Source organism: Phodopus roborovskii, unplaced genomic scaffold (genome assembly GCF_943737965.1).
Source record: "Phodopus roborovskii unplaced genomic scaffold, PHOROB, whole genome shotgun sequence".
Classification (NCBI taxonomy): Eukaryota; Metazoa; Chordata; class Mammalia; order Rodentia; family Cricetidae; genus Phodopus; species Phodopus roborovskii.
This window is the reverse complement of record NW_026126515.1, coordinates 5,207,379-5,227,122: the sequence shown is the minus strand read 5'-3', so window position 1 is coordinate 5,227,122 and position 19,744 is coordinate 5,207,379. Positions and strand designations below refer to the sequence as shown.

General features: G+C 40.8%; 2 protein-coding genes across 7 annotated transcripts in view; both read right to left on the bottom strand.

Annotated features, from left to right (window-relative positions):
* Psen1 (presenilin 1) overlaps positions 1-11,932 on the bottom strand; it is a 50,686-nt gene extending 38,754 nt beyond the window's left edge. The window contains exons 1-3 of one of the 3 annotated variants that reach the window (XM_051196292.1): positions 11,778-11,932; positions 2,603-2,676; positions 2,370-2,509 (exon numbers count right to left, since the gene is read on the bottom strand). In XM_051196292.1, coding sequence (XP_051052249.1) covers positions 2,370-2,456 — 87 coding nt within the window. In that variant the 5' untranslated portion in view covers positions 2,457-2,509; positions 2,603-2,676; positions 11,778-11,932. Of the gene's footprint in view, positions 1-2,369; positions 2,510-2,602; positions 2,677-11,376; positions 11,521-11,777 lie in introns of those variants that run through there. The other 2 variants (XM_051196293.1, XM_051196294.1) reach the window with 2 other exon arrangements.
* A 4,154-nt stretch (positions 11,933-16,086) lies between these two features.
* The window catches only part of Rbm25 (RNA binding motif protein 25), a 43,740-nt gene continuing 40,082 nt past the window's right edge, over positions 16,087-19,744 (bottom strand). For all 4 annotated transcript variants that reach the window (XM_051196288.1, XM_051196289.1, XM_051196291.1 and 1 more), the window contains 2 exons: positions 19,257-19,304; positions 16,087-17,692 (listed from right to left, as the gene is read on the bottom strand). In XM_051196288.1, coding sequence (XP_051052245.1) covers positions 17,600-17,692; positions 19,257-19,304 — 141 coding nt within the window. In that variant the 3' untranslated portion in view covers positions 16,087-17,599. The remainder of the gene's footprint in view (positions 17,693-19,256; positions 19,305-19,744) is intronic.

The window sequence follows — 19,744 nt, the reverse complement described above, 5'->3', positions numbered from 1 at the left end:
GTGACTACTTTTTACTGGCCTTTGGTGGTGGCAGGGAAGAGTGAACTTAGAGCTTCCTGTCCTGTATGCTAAGCAATCACCCCACCCCTGCTATATGACATCCCCAGGGAACCCTCAGCAACTGCTTTTATACAGACAAACATTTTGGTCTTTCAATTATTTCTATTTTAAGGCTTCTTTTTAGCTAACAAATTACTGATTGTAAATAATCAGTTGAAGACTTTTCTTAAGGACTAGAAAATGTGAGCAAAAACACATTAATTAAATCTAATCTAATCCTTCTTCCTCTTACTTCACCTTTCTTTTACCTCTTCACAGTACACAGCTGTTCCCGAACTATGGTCCCTGGAGCAGAAGCATCGGCAAGATAAGGTTATTGGTCAAAAATGCAAATTCTGGCCCAATCCAGACTTACAAAACTTAGAAACCATGAAGGTCGGGAGTCAGAGAATGACAGATTAAGGGACTCCAAGGTACACTAACATTTGAAGACCAGTGCTGTAACCTATTCTACAAGGCATAAATAACAACATAAAGTGCCTAGCTTTAGGCTTCAAACACATTGCTTTAGAAAAGTAAAAAAGGGCTGGGCAGTGGTGGTGCATGCCTTTAATTGGAGGCAGACACAGGAGGATCTCTGTGAGTTTGAGGCCAGCCTGGTCTATGGAGTTCCAAGACAGGGATACATAGAGGTCTCAAAAAACAAACCAACAAAAACTTAAAAAAAAAAAAAAAAAAAAAAAAAGTAAAAAATCAGAGTCAGGTATTATGATGAATATCTATAATCCCTGCATTTAAGTAGCTGCAGCAGAAGAATGGCAAAGCTAAAGCCAGCCTGAACTCTATCACAGGACTGTGCCTCAAAGAACACGATAATTACCAACTGTTTCTCCAAACTATAGTCAAGTACTCCGTACTTATTAGCGCTCCTTGAATACCTAATTTATATGGTAACTTAGAACACAAAGACCTTAGTCATTTATAGCTTTTTAAACCTTGCCCTTTTTTCAAAAATAGACAAACCATTATTTAATTAGACCGCCTTCTAGTCTGCAGTCCATAAACACACAGCTAAAATTACTTCAATTCATTCTACTTGTGGTAAGAGTAACCAATCTTGAAACTATTTGTTTAGGATTATAATAATTTCAAAACTCAAAGTCCTACTTTCTAGTATCAGGCTATCCAAACCCTTCGTCCTACCAAAACATTTAAGTTAGAAGATAAGTGAGACAATTTAGTAAATCATCTAACTTTACTGATAGGAAGATGAGGAATCCTATATCTTGAGGCTTACTGTGGAATCTGTCAACTTACTGTGGAACTCAGTCAACAATGATTAGCTAACAGGATTACAAAGGACAGAAGAAATTCTTGAGCCTCGTTTGTGTATGTGCATGCATGCTTGTGCACACACAGGTACCCTCAGACACCAGAAGAGGACATCGGATCCTGGAGCTGGGGTTAATAGGCAGTTGTGAGCCATTTTATGTCGATGCAGGGAACCTTGGGTCCTCTGGGAGAGCAAGCATTGCTCTGAGCCCCTGAGCCATCTCTCCTGGTCCCTAATACTCATTTGTGACTTGCCTCTAATGACAGCTTTTAGTAGTGAGTACACAAGACTCCAAGGCCAGCCTTGCAGAAATTAGACTGGCCCAGTCAAGGTCTTCCTCCATCCTGGCTGTATCTCAGGAAATTCTACCAATTCCCTCGTCACTTCCCAGGCTCCTGTGGAGTCTGCACGTGGTCAGCAATGGCTAGCTAATGGTTTCAGCAGACAGATTTCTGTGTGTGCATGTAGTCTGTGAAGTGTTTGTATACTGTCCCATGTATCACAGCCTTATCTTGACCCCAGAACTTTGATGCTTTACCTTGACTTCTATAATCACTGTCACTAAATACTTACTGAACACTGTCAGAAACTGGCCCAGAAACTAGAAAAATAAAATGTAGTCACTTCTTCCCAAGAGTAGGATCAGGGCTATGTGGATCATGAGGCCCTTATCCCTCAGGAAGCTGGAGAAGTTTCGGCTGAGGTGGTATGAGGCAGGCAGGGCCTGCCTCAACCCTCATGTAGTAACAGGCTTATGGGCTGGAGGAGTCACTCAGTATATGAGCATAAAACAGTCCCATGCTGCCTGCCTCAACCCTCATGTAGTAACAGGCTTATGGGCTGGGGGGAGTCACTCAGTGTATGAGCATAAAACAGTCCCATGTGTAAGTCCCCAGCACCAAGGCTATGATGCTTTACCCCCAGCTTAGTGTTCAGTAAATCAAGGTATCAGCGAAGTAAAACAAAGCTGCCCCAGGCTCAGCACCTGTCAGAGGTGCAGGAGGACAGTAGGAAAGCTTCAGAAGCCACATTGTACCTGGCTACGGACGGTGCTGCTGGAGTGGCTGTCCTCAGACATCTGGGCATTCTGGAAGTAGGACAAGGGTGCAGGTATCTCTGTCATTGGAGCAACTGTACAGACACGCCCTTTCCAAGGAAATGCAGCCTCTTGGGACTCTGAAAAGGGAAAAACAAAACACAACTTCAAGCTTTTAAGATTACTTACTCATTTTTAAACATTCTCATGAATTACATTCTGCAAAGACAAACCTTTTTCTCATGTGTTCTCCTCCAGGCCGAGCTGTCTAAGGACCTCCAGGCTGTTGTCACGTGTTGGCTGGTTCCTAGATTAAGTATGAAATAGGATTTTACCAAACTACTCATAATTAGTCACATTCACTTACATATTTACAAGCCAGAAGAAATGTGTTCACTTGCCATGCACGACCTTTGGCTGTCAGATTTACTGTGTTAGGGTACGGCAATGAGACCTCAAGCAATACTTTAACTTCAGACCAGGGAGTTGGATGATTTTAAGAGATGTTCTCAATTATTATTGTTGTTGTTGTTGTTGTTTGGTTAGTTGGTTCCGTATTGTTTTTTTGAGGCAGGGTTTCTCTTTATAATCCTGGCTGCCCTGGAACTTGCTCTGTAGATCAGGCTGGGTCTCAAACTCACAGAGATCTGCCTGCCTCTGAGACTTGAGTGCTGGGATTAAAGGTGTGCTCCATCATGGGCTCAAACTAATTTTCCTGTGCTGGCATCTCTAAATTAATTTTGCATCTCCATAAAATTACCCTTCTCTAGTCTCACTTCGCCCCACATGACAGCTCCATCTCTACCGAGAGGGCTTACCATTTATAAGAGCAGGAGAGGGGAGTGGGCACTGACCTTACGGGACAGTGTACACTTAGCATGTGTGAAGCTCTGGGTTCAATCCCCAGGGATGAGGGTGGGGACGGAAGAAGCAGATCCAGAGTTCAGTGTCTTGCTTAAGAACACTCTTAAGAGGCAGAGGCAGGTGGATCTCAGAGATTCTAAGCAAGATCAGTCTGCCTGAGCCCTGGGATTAAATTCATGTGTGACCATGCCTCGTTTTCATGTTCACTTTTAACTTCAGGCTCTTCTATCTTCTAAAATATAACAGGCCAGGCATGGTGGCACACACCTTTAATCTCAGCACTAGGGAAGAAGAGGCAAGTGGATCTCAGTGAGTTCAAGGCTTGTCTGCCTAGTATACAGAGCCAGACAACCAGGAATACATACATCAGAGAGATCCTGCCTCAAAATAAACAAATAGATAAATAAGTAAAGTGAAAAATAAGATATATAGTCTATTTTTTTTCTCCTAGGGAAAAAATACTTAAGCAGCCTGCTCCTTTAGTAAAGTATGGGTTCAAATTAACCCTTAATTAACTATATTCAGACAATGGAAATCATGACAAATTGCTTTTCTAAGAGAGGGGTTTCCTGGGAATGGAACCCAAAGTCTCACTCAAGTTAGACAAGCCCTCTACCAACTCACACCCCAGCCTTCTCATGACAAATTTCTAAACACTGAAGACTTTCTTTTATGTTCATTTTTCTCCTTCCTTCCATGCAAAATTTAAATGGAAAGTAAGAACATCTAATTAATTTATTATATTCACTTTATATACTCATTTCAGAATAGAATCAACAGTTGGATATGGTGACACGTGACTTTAATACTAACACTTGGGAGGCAAATCACTGACAGTTTGATGCTAGCCTAGCTTGCTTAATGAGTCCCTGTCTCAAAAAGAAAAATATCCAAACCCTGCCTAAGCTTTTACAGAAATTCAGACTAGAGTATATTAAACTAATTTTTCTTCTTTTGTTTTTGTTTTTGTTTTAAATGGGGCTCTCACTATATAGCTCTGGCTGCTGGCTGTCTTGGGTCTTGGATTCACAGCAGACCTGGCTGGCATTGAACTCGCAGAGATCCACTTGCCTCTGCCTCCTGAGTGCTAGGGTTAAAGCATGTGCCGCTACCTCAAGGCTTACTAAACTAATTATTACTACTAGCAAAACTACTGCTTACAAGTAAACAAGGTATTTAACATCAATAACTGCTTTCAGTATAAAGTAAAACCTGAGATGTCTAAAATATTTTCCACAGACAGTCCTAGTATTTATTTTTTAAAAGGACAAGTTATGATGGAACTCTCATTTTAACTTGTTTAACGCCCACACAGTCTGTTTAGCCATTAGATGAAATCATACTGAGTTCTTACCATCAATAACACAGCCATCATTTCAGCATATTCCCAACACTATTTTCAAAGTTCTTTTCATAATCATTATCCATTTGACTCTAAAAGTTTCCATGGGGGGCAGGAAAGATGGCTCATCGATTAAAAGCCCTGACTACTCTTCCAGAGGACCCAGGTTCAATTCCCAGAACTCACATGGCAGTTCACAACTGTCTGTAATTCCAGTTCCAGGAGAACCTACACACTCACATAGACATACATGCAGGCAAAACACCAGTGCACATAAAATAAAAACAAACAAATGAATGAAAAAAAGTTCCCATGGCTGCAGAGTTGGCTCAGCATTTAAAGGGCCATGTGTGGCTCTTGCAGAAGACCCAAGTTTGTTTCCCGGCTCTCATATGGTGGCTTATGACCATTCAAAACTCTTGTTTTAGGACATCTGGTATCTTCTTCTGACCCCCACACGCACTGGGCACACAGATGTGCACATATGGACAAGCAGGCAAAACACTTACACACATAAAATAAATCTACAAAAAGTTATGAAAACAATAAAATTCTCATGAAGGGACAATTCCCCACCCCCACCCCCTATTCCAGGGAGCTCTTTCTCTACCTTTCAATAACCCCACAAAATTCTCGTAAGATTGCATTTACAAGTCACAAACAACCCAGGTGGAGGCAAACGAACCTGCCTGTGTAGGTTAAGAAGCAAATGAGTAGCACCACAGAGCCCAGGGGTCTTCTCGTCACCCAGAGATGTTACGGGCCTCCCCAGAAGCTCTGAGGGTCACAGGGCATAAGAGCAGCCTCTCCGATAGATAGAACTGTCTTCACAAGGAGCCCAGAAGCAGGCATGCCATGTCAAGGGAACCCTGCTGGCACAAAGGGAGGGATAGGCCAAAACAGTTGATTTTGCTCCAGGAACAGCTGAAAACAGTGACGGAGAAGGTCAATGGCCCCACTGTTTAGCTGCATGGCAGAAGAAAGATACTTGCAAATTTGATAACATTCTCAGCTGTGCGATCGGGCGATCGGGATAAACACTAAAGGCCAGTAGTTGGAAAGTGACCTGCATTGTAGGGAGGAGGAGAAGGGATGTAGGCCTTGTTGCTTTCCACTCTGGACACCTGGTGAAGACAGACAAACACACTGCAGCATTTTGCTGCTATCTCTCTCACACACTGTGTAGAGACAAAGAAGCCAAAATCATAGGGCCAAAAGTAAAAAGCCAAATCCCTCACTAACAATCAGATCCTAACTATGGAGCCTGTGCTGCTGACCTTATACATACAATTGAGACTAATTCCTAATTGTTTATATAAGTAGACTACCTCTCACCTACTCAAACTAACCCCACAAAAATAGCTCAGAAGGTAAGGCCAGGGTGGTCAGTCTCCAGACTGCCATTCCCTTTCAGGGATACCATGCTTCTGCCCACAGTGTATTTCTTTACTAGAACTTCCATATCATGTCTGCTCTGATAAATAATTTATCCTCTGCTTTGGGCTTGTTCCTAGCACAACAACGTAGGCAGACAAAGGAAAAAGAAATCATTGTTCTTATAACAATTACAATTCTATCAGACAAAGACACTAAGAATGGGATGCAGCTCTGTATGTGCAGACCCTGGGTTCCATCCCGAGTACTAGGGATGGCAGATATACAAAGGGGAAAAGAATCCACAGCAAAGTCTGTGCAGGGGAAAGCGCTTGCTGTGCAATGTGGAGATATGATTCCTCGGAACCCACGTCGATACTGGGTGGCTCTGAAAGCTTGGCTGTAATTCCAGAACACAGAAGGCAGAAACTGGAAATCCCCAAAGCAAGCTTGCTAGCCACACAGACCATCTATATCACTGAGCTCTGGGCTTGATTGAAACCATGCCTCAGTGAATAAGGTGGAGGGTGATTCAGATGGAGTCCAGAAATCAGCCTCAGACACACAACAAAGCATGCATACAGCATGTAACTCTTCACACATGGGGGGGGGGGGAATGAAGTCTATCCACCTAGAAAACTTTCTCTACACATTAAAACTTCAAAAGCATCCCGGGAGCAAAACACCCAAAGGGTTAGGAGGTAGCTTCTTCACAGAGTACTTGCCTAGCACAGAAGTCCTGGGTTCAACCTCTATACACATAAACATTTTTGAGACTGCTGAAGGTTCCATGAGCTCAAGGTTACCTGTTAAGAAAACTAAAGCTTTCTCATGAAAGTTGGGGCCATACATACATACATACATACATACACACACACACACACACACACACACACACACACACACACACACACATTCCCCCCCCCACTCAAATCTATTTGTCATTTTGACAGCTGCTCCTTGATAACAAGCCCAAATTCTGATTACAGTTTTGATTTATTTATTTTGGCTGGTGAGAAGCAAATATATTAGGCAAGTGTCCACATGCTCAGCTCTCTCCTTGGCTATTTACTCATTTGTCTGAGGTGGGTCTCACTATGTACCCTGGCTGGCCTGGAACTCACTCTGTAGACCAGGCTGGCCTCAAACTCAAAGAGATCCTCTTGCTTCTGCCTCCTGAGTGCTGGGATTAAAGACGTACCTTAGTATTTCTATATTTATTCAAACAGGGTCTTGCTCAATATGCTATGTAACACGATAAATAAAAGATTGACACTGGGGTTCAAGTTTCAAGCTGAAGATCAAAAAAGCAAAGTAGCTGGCCACTAGCTCTTACTGCTACCTCAGGCTGAAAGGGCTGATCCTGTTGCCTCTCCTCACCATGGTTGGAGAGCCCTGAGAAGGAATGTCCTCCTATCCTCAGTGTGGCTCGAGAATGAATGCCTGATATTGACTACTGAAGACTCTGCTCCTATCTTTTACACCCTTCTAGTGCTGGAATTAAAGGTATGTGATCTCAGGTGCTGAGATCATCTTTGTGTGAGCTTTTTCTCTTGAGGACTGGATCATCCTGGTATAGATCTGGATAGCCTTGGACTCAGATCCTTCTACCTCTTAATCCTGAGTCCTAGGATTAAGGGTGTGTACCACCACCTCCTAGCTTCTGGATGCTGGGATTAAAGGTGTGTGCCTGGCTTCTAAGGCTTGTGGCTGACTATGCTTTCTGAATCCTCAGGCAAGCTTTAATTCATCATAAATAGAATATCACCATATGCTTGAATTTGAGGTTTTCCTGCTTCCCACTACCATGTACTAGGATTCCAAATTTTTACCACCAAACCTGGGTCTACTTGGGTTTCTAAAGGCTCACATGCAATAGTAAATATAGCCGAATTCTAAACTATATTCTATAACTGAAATAAAAACCAATTAACTTAGGAATAGCCAAAATAGACTCTTGATTTTTTTGTTTGTTTTGTTTTGTTTGTATTGCTGTAGACCAGGCTGGACTTGAACTCACAGAAATCCACCTGTCTCTGCCTCTTGAGTGCTGGGACTAAAGGCATGTGCCACCAACAGCCTGCTACACCCTTGATTTCTAAGGTATGAAGAGGAAATCATTTCCCCAGTCCTCCAAGAGATCTTTTGAAAGTGACAGAACTAAAAAGAGCAGAGGTGGTGATGCATCTTATTGAGGGTGCTTCCCTCTTCCATCCCACTCCATCGCTGTGAACCATCTGTAGTAGATAAAATTATTATGCAGTAAATGTTCTCTCCTTCCCCCAGTATCCCCAAGGGAAGAATGGTTAGCCTTAATATCTTCTGGTTCAGGATCCTTGGATTTAACCAACTAAAGACTGAAAATATTTGGCATGTCATTTTCTCTGTTCTTCCTTAATCAACACAGTGCAATGATTACTTACACAGTATTTGCATTATTGGGTTTCCTGATGGAGAGATGATTTAAAGTATACAAGAGGATTTATGTGTAGATTAAAGTAATAAATATGTTTTTGTTTAGAATTTTTTCTTCAGTGTTAGGGATCAAGTGTAGGACTCTGTACATGACTAAATTCTCAGTTCCAAACACTGTACCATTTTATATAAGAACTGGAGCATCCTCAGATTTTGGAATCTGGTGGTCAATTCCCAGATACCTCTCTTTGGCCTTGTGATGTGTGAAATCCACTACTTACTCTATAAGCCTTTGGTGAGGTCCTGGAGTGTGCTTCTATCAATGCAATCTTAGCTGAGGGACATTGGCAGATAGGTGAACTATGCTTGTGCGGTTGGTTGGCCTTGCCTTTTTATGCAGCTGACATTGCCTTAAGACGCTAGCAGGGATTGGTAGTCCTTGTCCCCTCAACCTGGGCCCCAAAAGAAGATGCTCAAATCAAAATGGTTCCAACCTACCCACACACTTTTCCACTTTGAAGCAGAGCCTTGAGTGAGACTTACATGTTCTGAGCTCCTGGGTTTGGAGGTCTGCTATGGAGACTTACAGCAAAGGTAATGCTGGCTGACATTGCAATGCAATGAAGATGACCTAAAATTAGCTGAGGATTTCTTATCTCAAACCTTCAGGATTAAACATAATAGAATATAGTTGTTTTCTGGATTTTGTAAAAGCAATATGATGCAAATATATATGCTTGATAGTACTTCCAAGAGCCTTAGAATCACAAAAGTCAACTACATCTAAGTCTACAGGCAAACAGACCAACAGTCATTAAGACAGTGTGTAGGAACTGGGGAGATGGCTCAGTGGGTAAAAGCACATGCTCTGCAAGTAAGAGAACTAGAGCTCAAACTCTCAGCACCCCGAAAGAGCCAGGTATCACTACTGTGCCTATAATCCCAGCACTGGGCAGAGGGACAAGGATCCCAGGAGACTGATGGCTAGCACACCTAGCTGAAATAGCTTCAGGTCCAATAAAGAAACCCTGGCTTAAAAAAATCAGGTATAGGCCTGATGAGCATTTGCTGCACACATCTGACAAACCTAATGCCATCCCCGCACCCACTTAAATGAAGGAGAGAATGAGTCCCCAGAGTTGTATTTTGGTTATCCTTTGCATTGCAGCACACATGATCCCCAATACATGCAAACACGTGCAAAAATTAAGTCTTTAAATATTAAAGTTGGATGTGGTGGAGCATTCCTTTAGTTCCAGCAGATCTCTGTCAGCTGAAGGCCAGCATGGTCTACATAGTGAGTTCCAGGATAGCCAGGGCCATATAGAAAGACCCCGCCTCATTTAAAAATTAACTTTTAATTTAAAAAGGGGGTGGGGCTATCATGACAGCTCAGAAAGTAAAGGTACTTGCCCCACATGCCTGGAGACCCATGTTCAATTCCCAGTACCAACATAAAGGTGGAGAGAGAACTCACTTCAGACACATGGCCATGGCACCACCACCATCACCCCAACCCTGCACACACAATAACATACATTTTTAAATGTAAGGGATAAATAATGGAGAAAAACACCCAATGTCCTTCTCTGGCATCTACATTTGCATGTATGGATACATGCACCCTCGTATGTACACTCTAGCTTTGCATATAAAGTACACATGTTCACATACACAGTATGTACTATACGTCCTATCTATTCATACACCCTATAAATAGACTACAGATATAATAGTCAGATCAGAGAGGACTAACGCATCTCAATCGCTCACTCTATCTCTGTCATCAAGGCTGGCCTTGATTTTCTTGCTCAGGTTTCAAGTAGCTGGGACTCCAAATGCACACCACCAAACTATGAAGACCTAATGTTATGTTAATAACTCTACAATGGAGTTATGATTATTCTGAGTCACTTTCTCAACCTTCTGTGGAAATGTATAGAATACAACTAATTTTTAATTAAAACTGAATATTTAAATCTAATTAACGTGTAAGCCTCTGATACTTATCATTGCCTAAATTCTTCTTTTATTCAACTTAAATAAGGAACTGGGCAAGGCATTATGAAAACCAAACAAGAATTCTGCATCAAAGAGGAACTGGGTTTCTTTTACACAACGAAACACTGTGACACGTGCCTAGGCTATTGTAGAATCAGAAATTGCTTGTTTTCCAGAGTCTACTATCTGGAGAGAAAGACAAGTTAATTTTTTACACTGACTAGATGTTAAAATAAAATTGTTAGCCATACTGGGTTAACAAATCATTAAAATTAATTTCACCTGTTTCTTGTAACCTTTACAAAGGTGTCTGTTCTAACATTTAAAACTGATACTTGTGGTTCACAATCGGAATTTTCAGATCCTCTTACACCAGGCCTTTCATTCCAAGTGGCTGACAATGCTTTCCGCTCCCTGAGAACTCTGTGACACTGCTCTATAGTGACTCTACACTCACCCTCAGCTGCCTCCTTGCCCTCCCTCCACCTGGCCCTTTGTGAGTTCCTAAAGTGTCCACCCAGGTCGCCACTGCCACTCTAACATCAGGTAGTGAATCTACTTAAGTGACCCACGTTTACACTTTACAGTTCTGACCTCAGGCCATCTTCACTCGCTGACACTTCAAAAGTGGTATTTCCAAACCACTTCCTAACTTCCTTATTTCTCTCTCATTCTCCAAACTTGAACTCAATCTTGACACTTTAGCTGAACCGATCAGGCACCTGTCCTGCTCACGTTTCTTCTGCATTTCTGTTTAACTCTCATCTCTGCTAATTATGTAAAATTTACCTCAGTTCTCCTATTAACTCCAGCCTCACTACCAGACGGATGTGCCGGAAGCAAACGTCTGTCCATGGCAGTGCCACACTTGAAAGGGAAGAAAAAGCAAACACTAAAGGTGCCTACAAGCGTCAGGCATACACACACATCGTGACAGTTCTGATGAACAAGCGCCATACGACTCTGCCTAGCCATGGAGACAATGAGAAGTTAGCCTTGAGTGCCACTCACTTCTGGACTAGGACACTCTCAGGGAGGAGACGTGGAGTTTCACCAGTTGCTCAAGCAGACCCAGCCTAGGGCGCTTCCTCTATCTCCTGCTCCATCCACTCCCGTACAGACGGCCACCGCGGACGGCAGCCACCTGCTCCAGGCCGCCCGGGAAAGGCAGCACTTCCGGACCAAAGCTCGGAGGGGGTAACTCTCAGCCTGGCCGCGATGGCCGGGGCCCGAGAAACCGGCGGACCCCCGTTTCCCAGGTCGGGTTCCTCCGTCTCCGCCCGGTCGGACCCCGCCCCTCATCCTCGAGGACGCCCGCTGTGCGGCCCGCAGACTCAGGCCCCGGCCCTCGGCCAGCACCAGCGAACGCAGCGGCAGGGACACCGTCCGTCCCGCACATCCCGGGCACGCACCTTCTCTCTCTGCGCTCAGGAAGCCGGCTCGCAGGCCACGTTTCCGTCTTAGAAGCCGCTGTTTTGTTTCCGACGAGAACTCGGGGCCCACAGAGCAGGTCGTCCTAGGCCCCGCCCTAGAGGCCTCATCGGTGTCGTAATTTCCGGCCTCCGCGACGTTGGCCACTGGCCCGGGAGAGGACGGAGCTTCCGGCGGCGCGCGCAGACCGCGAGGGTTGTGGGCTGCAGTGGGCTTTGCTCATTTTGAACTCAATGCGGTCGGTCTAAGATTGTGCGCAATCTGAGGCAGCTGTCTTATGTTCTCCCAGGCTATGAGAGATGACATTCCCGCCCCCCCTCTTTTTTTTTTTTTTTTGGTTGAGACCGAGATTCATGCGTTTCTTGCTGGAATCGAACAAACCATGGAGACAGATGGCCTTGAAAAACGTATTCTGCCTCCACCACGGGCATGTGCACAAGATGCCCCGTTTTGTGATGACATTTAAAACCGAACACTTCCCATTTCTTTACGGTACTTATTTGTATTTGTCTTGATTTTTCCAGTCAGGGTTTCTCTATGTAGGTTTGGAGCCTGTCCTGGAACTAGCTCAGTAGACTAGGCTGATCTCAATCGGAGAGATCCGCTGCTGGAATTAAAGGCATAAGTCATCACACCCCAGCAGCAGTACTTATTTTATACAGCTCCCCAAAATGTAAATAATTTGTTTGTGCCCTCAATCAAAGCGATTGGTGCACAGAACAGAATCCGAGAAACTACCCTATATATTCTAGGCTCAAAACTGAAAGTCTTCAAGTCTTCCAATATCAAGCATCTAATGAGCAGAAAATGTTTCCTATTTTGATTTTGCAACCAAGTGATTTTATGTAATTGTAAAGACGATTATCGACAGTTATGCCTAAGTAGATGGAGGCAGGTGGTCAATGAGTTGAGGTCAGACTGGCTTCTTAACAGATTACAGGGCAAACTTGGCTACAGAGTCACATTACCGTTTTCTATTTCCCAGGATGCCTTGTTCTAATACAAACCTTTCCCACCAGCAGAATGGTAGCTGGAAGGAGACATATACTTTTCCCCCCAATTGTCCATTCATATGGGAAGAATGCAGAAAATAATGCAGACCACATAAGACAAACAATGCATATGTTAAACAAACATAGGCTAAAGCACTTTGTATAGTTGCTCATTATTTTAACTGTAATCTGTTTGATAGAACCAATCTCAACATAAGACATTTTTGTGCAAGGATGGTCATGGAGTATTGTTACATAAAAATAATAGTGTTATGCAACAGATCATAGTTCACTCATGTTATAAAAAACTGTGTGAGTTTTGTGCAAAGCCAGGTGTGGAAGTACACACTGTTAATCCCAGGAAGGCAGAGGCAGGCAGATCTCTGAGTTCAAGGCTAGCCTGGTCTACATAGTGAGTTTCAGAAGACCCAAGGCTTATTACACAGAGAAACCCTGTCTCAAAAAACAAACAAACAAACCAACAAAAAAACCTTGGGGACGCTGACAGTGGTATGAGTAACAAAATGTAGGTGAGGAAATCCAATAGTGAAGAAGAGTCCTGAACCTGAAAGCACTACTTAAGAGGGAGCCTGCAAGACTAGAAATGGGAATGAAGTTATCACTGAAAGCCAGGGCCTAGTCAATGAGAAAGCTATGTCTATTACCAATGACTCCAAGCACCACACAATATTTGCATATGATCCTAATTTGCTTTTTACTCACATACAGTTACACTATCATGATTTCTAGATATTTAATTATCTTTCAATCAAAAACTTTCCCATACTTTGGAATCTTGTCTAGAAATAAACTCAGCCAAAAGAAATTTAAAATGTTTCTTCAGTAATTCTAATTATTCTCTGCAATTGGGTATATATATCACAACACTGTAAAGCAGTTGAACTCTACAGTTTTCCTTGTTATCAAAAATAAGAATGGAGTATTGTTGGACTTTTTTTTGGGGGGGGGGGTTACATCAACCTGAGCCACACAGATGGGCTCAAGCCAGACCTAGACAAAAAGACAGAAAGAAGGAAGACGAGGGAGAAGGGACTCAACTAAATGAATCCCAATAAAAAGTACATACTTAAAAACAGGCAGTGGTGGTGCACACCTTTAATGCCACCACTCAAGAGGCAAAGGAGTTTGAGGCCAGTGTGGCCTAGAGAGAGAATTCCAGGACAGTCAAGGCTATCACACAGAGAAATCCTGTCTCGGAAAAACAAAGAAATGAAACAATACTGAGACTACATACACATTTGAAAGATAGTGGATTTCTGGGTGTGGTGGGGCATGCCTCTAATCCCAACACAGGTGAGGCAGCAGGATCATCTGTGACTTCAAGGTCACCATGCTCATCCTAACTAGCCAGCACTATATAGGAAAACTCATCAACAAGGAAGGGGAAAAAAGTTTGGCTACTACACAATTTTAACTCCCATTCTGTATGAGAATATAAAGTGCATCAATCCAACTAATATAGTGTAGCACGTTTAAACTCTTGTTTTTATAATTATCTTTCTGTTGGTATTTATAACCATTAGAAGCAGGCAAATCTCTGAGTTCAGGGCCAGTCTAGTATACAAAGCTATATAGAGAAACTCTGTATCCCAGACCCTCCCAAGAAAAACTAAACTAAAAAAAGACTCAGGGAGGGGAAGGTAGGCAGTGGTACACGCCTTTAATCCCGCAAATGTCTAACAAGGCCAGTCTGGTCTATAGAGTTCCAGGACAACCCAGAAATTGTCTAAAGAAACCCAAAACACTGAAGCAGGTCCACGCTACGGGAGTTTAGTGAGGCCCTGTCTCAAAATTAAAAGCAAAACAGGTAAGTTAAAAATAGGAGAAAAAAAAAAAATCCAATTTAAAGGTATATATTCAAATACAAACATTTTATGTAGTAAAAAAGCTTTACGATAGCCAGAAAAATCCATAGCCATTCTGACATAAAACCTTTATTCTGCGTCATAGACCTTCATATCAAGTTTGGCAAAACCAAGTCTCACAAACATTGGATGCCTACTTATATGTATTTGCAATTTTATTTCTTCATAGTAGTTAAAAAAAATATATACAGATAACTTTATTTGGATGGTATTCATGCCGATGATTTGAAACTTTACAATGAGGAAAACATCAGCATTTCTATTGCAGTTTATAGGGAAGCACTATTATAAAGCTCACATAACAAAACTCTAAAGAACATCCTCAGGGTATGGCTGGGATAGAGCCTAGAATATTTGCACTGTCCTCCTAGACACTGTTTGAGGGCAACTCTGATATTCACTAGCAGAACATATTGTACACAGCCAACTATTTTTCTAGTGCATCACCATGCTTGTACACCTGTAACCCAGCCCTCTGGATTGCAAGGGAAGGAAGCAGCCCTAAATTCCAGGACAGCCTGAACTAGATTGGGTAGCTACCTGTCTCCCCCCCCCCAAAAAAAAGGACAACTAAACAGTTATTCTCTTTAAAATCTACTTTAAAGGAAAAATATGTTACCTCTATACAGTCTGACAGGATAAAATAATGTGCAAGTATCTGAAAAATCTTAATTGAGAAAAACCCATGTTATCTGTTGGCACTACTGTCACCTGGTAATTACAAAATTAGTCTCAAACATTCTACTATTTTTTCCTACTAAAATTTTATTTCATGGGAAAACCAGGGAAAAGCTTAAGACCTTCATGTGTGAGCAATACCAACCAATATAAAGTCTCAGTTCTATCATAAAAACTAAGAAGTCTAAGTGACTTAAAAATAAGATTTAATGGCAAAACATGGCTTAAAGTACATTAAACTATTAATTTAACCACCTTTTCGGCCAACCACATGACCACCCCATCAGTATTGAAATGCTGTTGTATTATTTGAGAGGGGGGTGCTATGCAGTATAAAGTATATACACCTAAAACCTCTAGTTTCTAGAGGTATCTGAGAAAATAACAAAGTCAATCTACTTGAATATACTACAAGTAATATTGGCTAAACAGAAACATTGCATGAAGTCAAAGCAAATGTTCAATGTGTTCAGAACACAGAAAAACAAACAAGGCCTTCAGATCTGTTTAAACAGGGTCTGGAAAAGGGCTATTAAATTGATTTATAATTGGAAGGCTCATTTCTGGAACTTCTTGAGACCAAACTTTTAAATATAATCAAACACTATGTAAAGATATTCAAGGATGATAGCCTTATTCAAAATAGGGTAAGGTCTCTTCTGATACCATAAAAATTCATTTAAAGACGTCAGCTCATATTTTCAGGTTGTCTTCTAGCATATGCAATACACGACTATAACATAATGCCATTTATTTACAAGACTCAAAGGAAGCATCTCCAAGATCAAATATATACATTTTTAATAACTGAAATATTTACATAAGGAAACCATGTCAAGGTTCAACATTAAGAACATTGTTTTTGATGTCCTCAAGATGTTTAAGGGGGGGAAAAAAAAAACCTTAGTAACTCAAGCTCACAGTTACATTATCCTCACAAGCCAGTCTTTACCTTTTAATAAACTAACATGGCAAAAGCTGCACCTTATTTGTTATAAGCAATATTTAGAACTTGGTACTTTTCAAATAAATTTTGTCCCCTGGTGATCTTCTGAATTACAAATTAAGTCCAAGGATGTCTCTAAACAAGTCATCACTATATTTAAAGTTTGATGACTAGTGATAAAAATTTGTGGGCAGGAAACTGCAATGAATGATGAATCTTCAGAAAAAAGATGTAAACACTTTACTACCATGGTGGATTACAATTATGTTTTGTCAAAATCTTTTGTAAACTTACCTTATTTATTGGTGCTAGGGACAGAACCCAGGCCCTCTTTTATGCTAAGCATAGTAAGCTCTCCCCTTGAGGTACTCCCTGGTCATTTGTTTTAAAGAAGTTGGGCTCCTTCACCCACCCACCCTTATATACTTTTGGAATTAATTCTGCTTTATAAAAAGGAACACACCCAAATTAAATGAAGTAGAAGATGTACTGAGTAAAATGTTCTAGAACTTTAGAATCTGTTTCAATTCTGAACCATCAAATTGGAGAAGTAAAGACTATGATGTATCATCCTATTCAGAAACAAAAATCTGATTTAGCAGACTGTTACTCACTGCAGAATACCAAGATCTGGGAAACTCGCATCTTAATCATACTAGTAGTTACTTGGGTTGGCACAATTATCACTTTTCCTTTATGAATCTACTGGTGAATTATAAAATGTTTAAGGGAGCCCACCAAAGAAAATTTAAAAAAGACTTTTATACATACACTCACATAAACACATTAATACAGAGAAACATTAGGAATGACTGTCTGCTAGGTTTTGCACTCTAATTTTAAACTCCATGCCTTTAAAAGGGCTTGTAATTTCTGATCAGGGGAGTGGGATGAGATGGTAATAGGTATGACTAGTATTCAAATTATTACGTTGGTGCCTATACAGTACAATTTTAATATTAGGTGGAATCCTGCAAAAGAACTGGGGAATCATTTCAATATTTACAAGGAACAAATCAGCAGAACAAGATTACATGAGATAGGCTGTGTACAGTAGCTGCAGCTTATAAAACACACCAGCAATTTGTACCTGGTGAGTATAAAGACAACCAGGGATTCAGAGGACTTTACAACCAAGTGCGTACACAGGGCATCAACAAATTAGAGGACAAAAGAATTCACATTTTCTACATTAAAAAAATTACAGATCTCACAAATGTCTTTGAAGACACAAAATTCAAAGTTCTTTGAAGGGTGTGAAAGAAGAAATCTGAAATGTAACTCTGACTGTAAAATGAGTTTTACTTCACAAGACCAATTTTCTTGGCTTCTGTTTCATATATCAATAATCTCCACATTTTGACTATAAAAACTTCGGCTTCTTCATCTAGTACCTAGAAAACAGTAGGACATATAATTAGTGGTATGCCAAATCGACAGTAACATACAAGAAAATTTTTACCCAAACACAATCAACATAATGACTTTTTTATTAAAAAAAAGTGTCCAGTATGAAAGATTGTGAACAGAACATTTAAGTTACCAAAAGAAAGATAATGATTCAACCAAATACCATGACTTCTTATATAATTCCATTGTACTTTTGTTTACTAGTTTTGATTTTTAGACACACAGCCCCAGACTAACCCAAAAATACAATAAAAACAAGGATAGCCTTGAGCTCCTACTCACACCCTTCCCAAGTGTTAGGATTACAGGCATATGGCACCACTCTTGCCTCCAAAAATACTTTTTCATGTTAATTTTATAGACATTACATTTATATATCTCGCCAAACTACACAAATAAAGCAAAAGCTTGCTATATAAATAATAATTTGTGAAGAACTTAAATATATCCTCATTGAGTAATTTTACTTATCCCAAACCAGACCCACCATCTTACCTAACATTTAGCAAATGCTTTGTGACACTGAATTAAGTCTCTAGAATACAGTATCTACCTAGGATTTAATTACTACATAATATTCCCAATACTACCCCTACCTTTAGCCTATACACATCAGGCTCTGGCACTCAGGGTTGCTATTAAGAGTAATGGTAGACCTTGCTTCCTTAAAGACCTTAGTCCAGACAAGATCTCTCACTAGAACCTGGGACTTACCAATTATAGGAAACAGTGGATAAGTTCCATGATCTGCTGTTTCCAACTCCCCAGTGCTGGGATTGGGAGAGCATAACACACTAAGCATTTTAAGTAGGTTTTGGGTACAGAACTCATGCTTAAGCAGTGAGCAATTTGTCTGAGATATCTACTTATATGTGTGAGGCCCCATTTATCTGTGTGTGTGCCTGTGTGTGTGAGAAAGTAATTCTATGTTGGTTTGTAAACATTATACACGTGCCTCCCCATGGAATACTTTTTATTTTAATGCAAACTTTTAAAAAATTACCTGTATGTTTATTTGTTGGGGTAAGAATACACATGTCATAATGTTGAAATCTAGTTCCAGTATTTTCCTTAAATCCGTATCTCAATGTTCTTGTATGATATGCACTTGCCATCATTTGGACTGATTTTTTTTTTTTTTTTAAATGGGACAGAGTCTAAGAGGACCAGGCTGAGCTTGATCCACTAAGGGTTGGGATTAAAGGAGTGCAATTCCACACCCAGCCGTACTTTACCATTGTATTGATAATAACCTTTCCCCAATTGCTTAATTCTAACTTACCTTCAATGATCTACCAGTCCATTCACTCAACTATCAGTTGCACTCAAATTTTTTGCCTCTTCATATTTAATGTATTTTTTTCTCATTTAAAATGCAAAATCCTATCCTCCCTCTGCTTATAAAATCACAATGTTCAATACAAGTAACCACTGACCATAATACAAAATCAAATGCAATTAGGAATTTGATTTTTTTTCCAGCATGAAATTTATAAGACTATTTTGTTCATTATAGATATTTAAGTAACAATCTTTTTCTTAACTTACCATGGCAACATCATCTAAAATGCTCTGTGGTGAACTATGTGCCATAACCTAAAAGAAACAAACAACTGTTATGCTATGAAGTTGAACAAAAGCTCTAAATGGTAGGGAAATTTCTTGTGTCTTAGTTAAGTTTGCTCTACTTTGAGGCATTAGCTGTTTAGCTCTGGAAGGCTTGGACGTTACAGAGAGATCTTTTTGCCTCCATAATGCAGTGATTAAAGTCAATGGGCACCATGCCTGGCATTATAAGCTTCTTTTTTTGTTTGTTTGTTTGTTTGTTTTTGGGGGTGGGGGTCAAGACAGGGTTTCTCTGTAGAGTAATGGTTGTCCCAGGAATATGCTCTGTACACTCATAGATCCATTCCTCTTCCTCCTGAATGCTATGGTTAAAGGCATAAAACACTACCATCTGACTAAGCTTTTCCCCCTGGGATCCTAATCACTCAAGACAGTTCAGTCATTACTTATAGGTTGCTTTTTTAACTCCT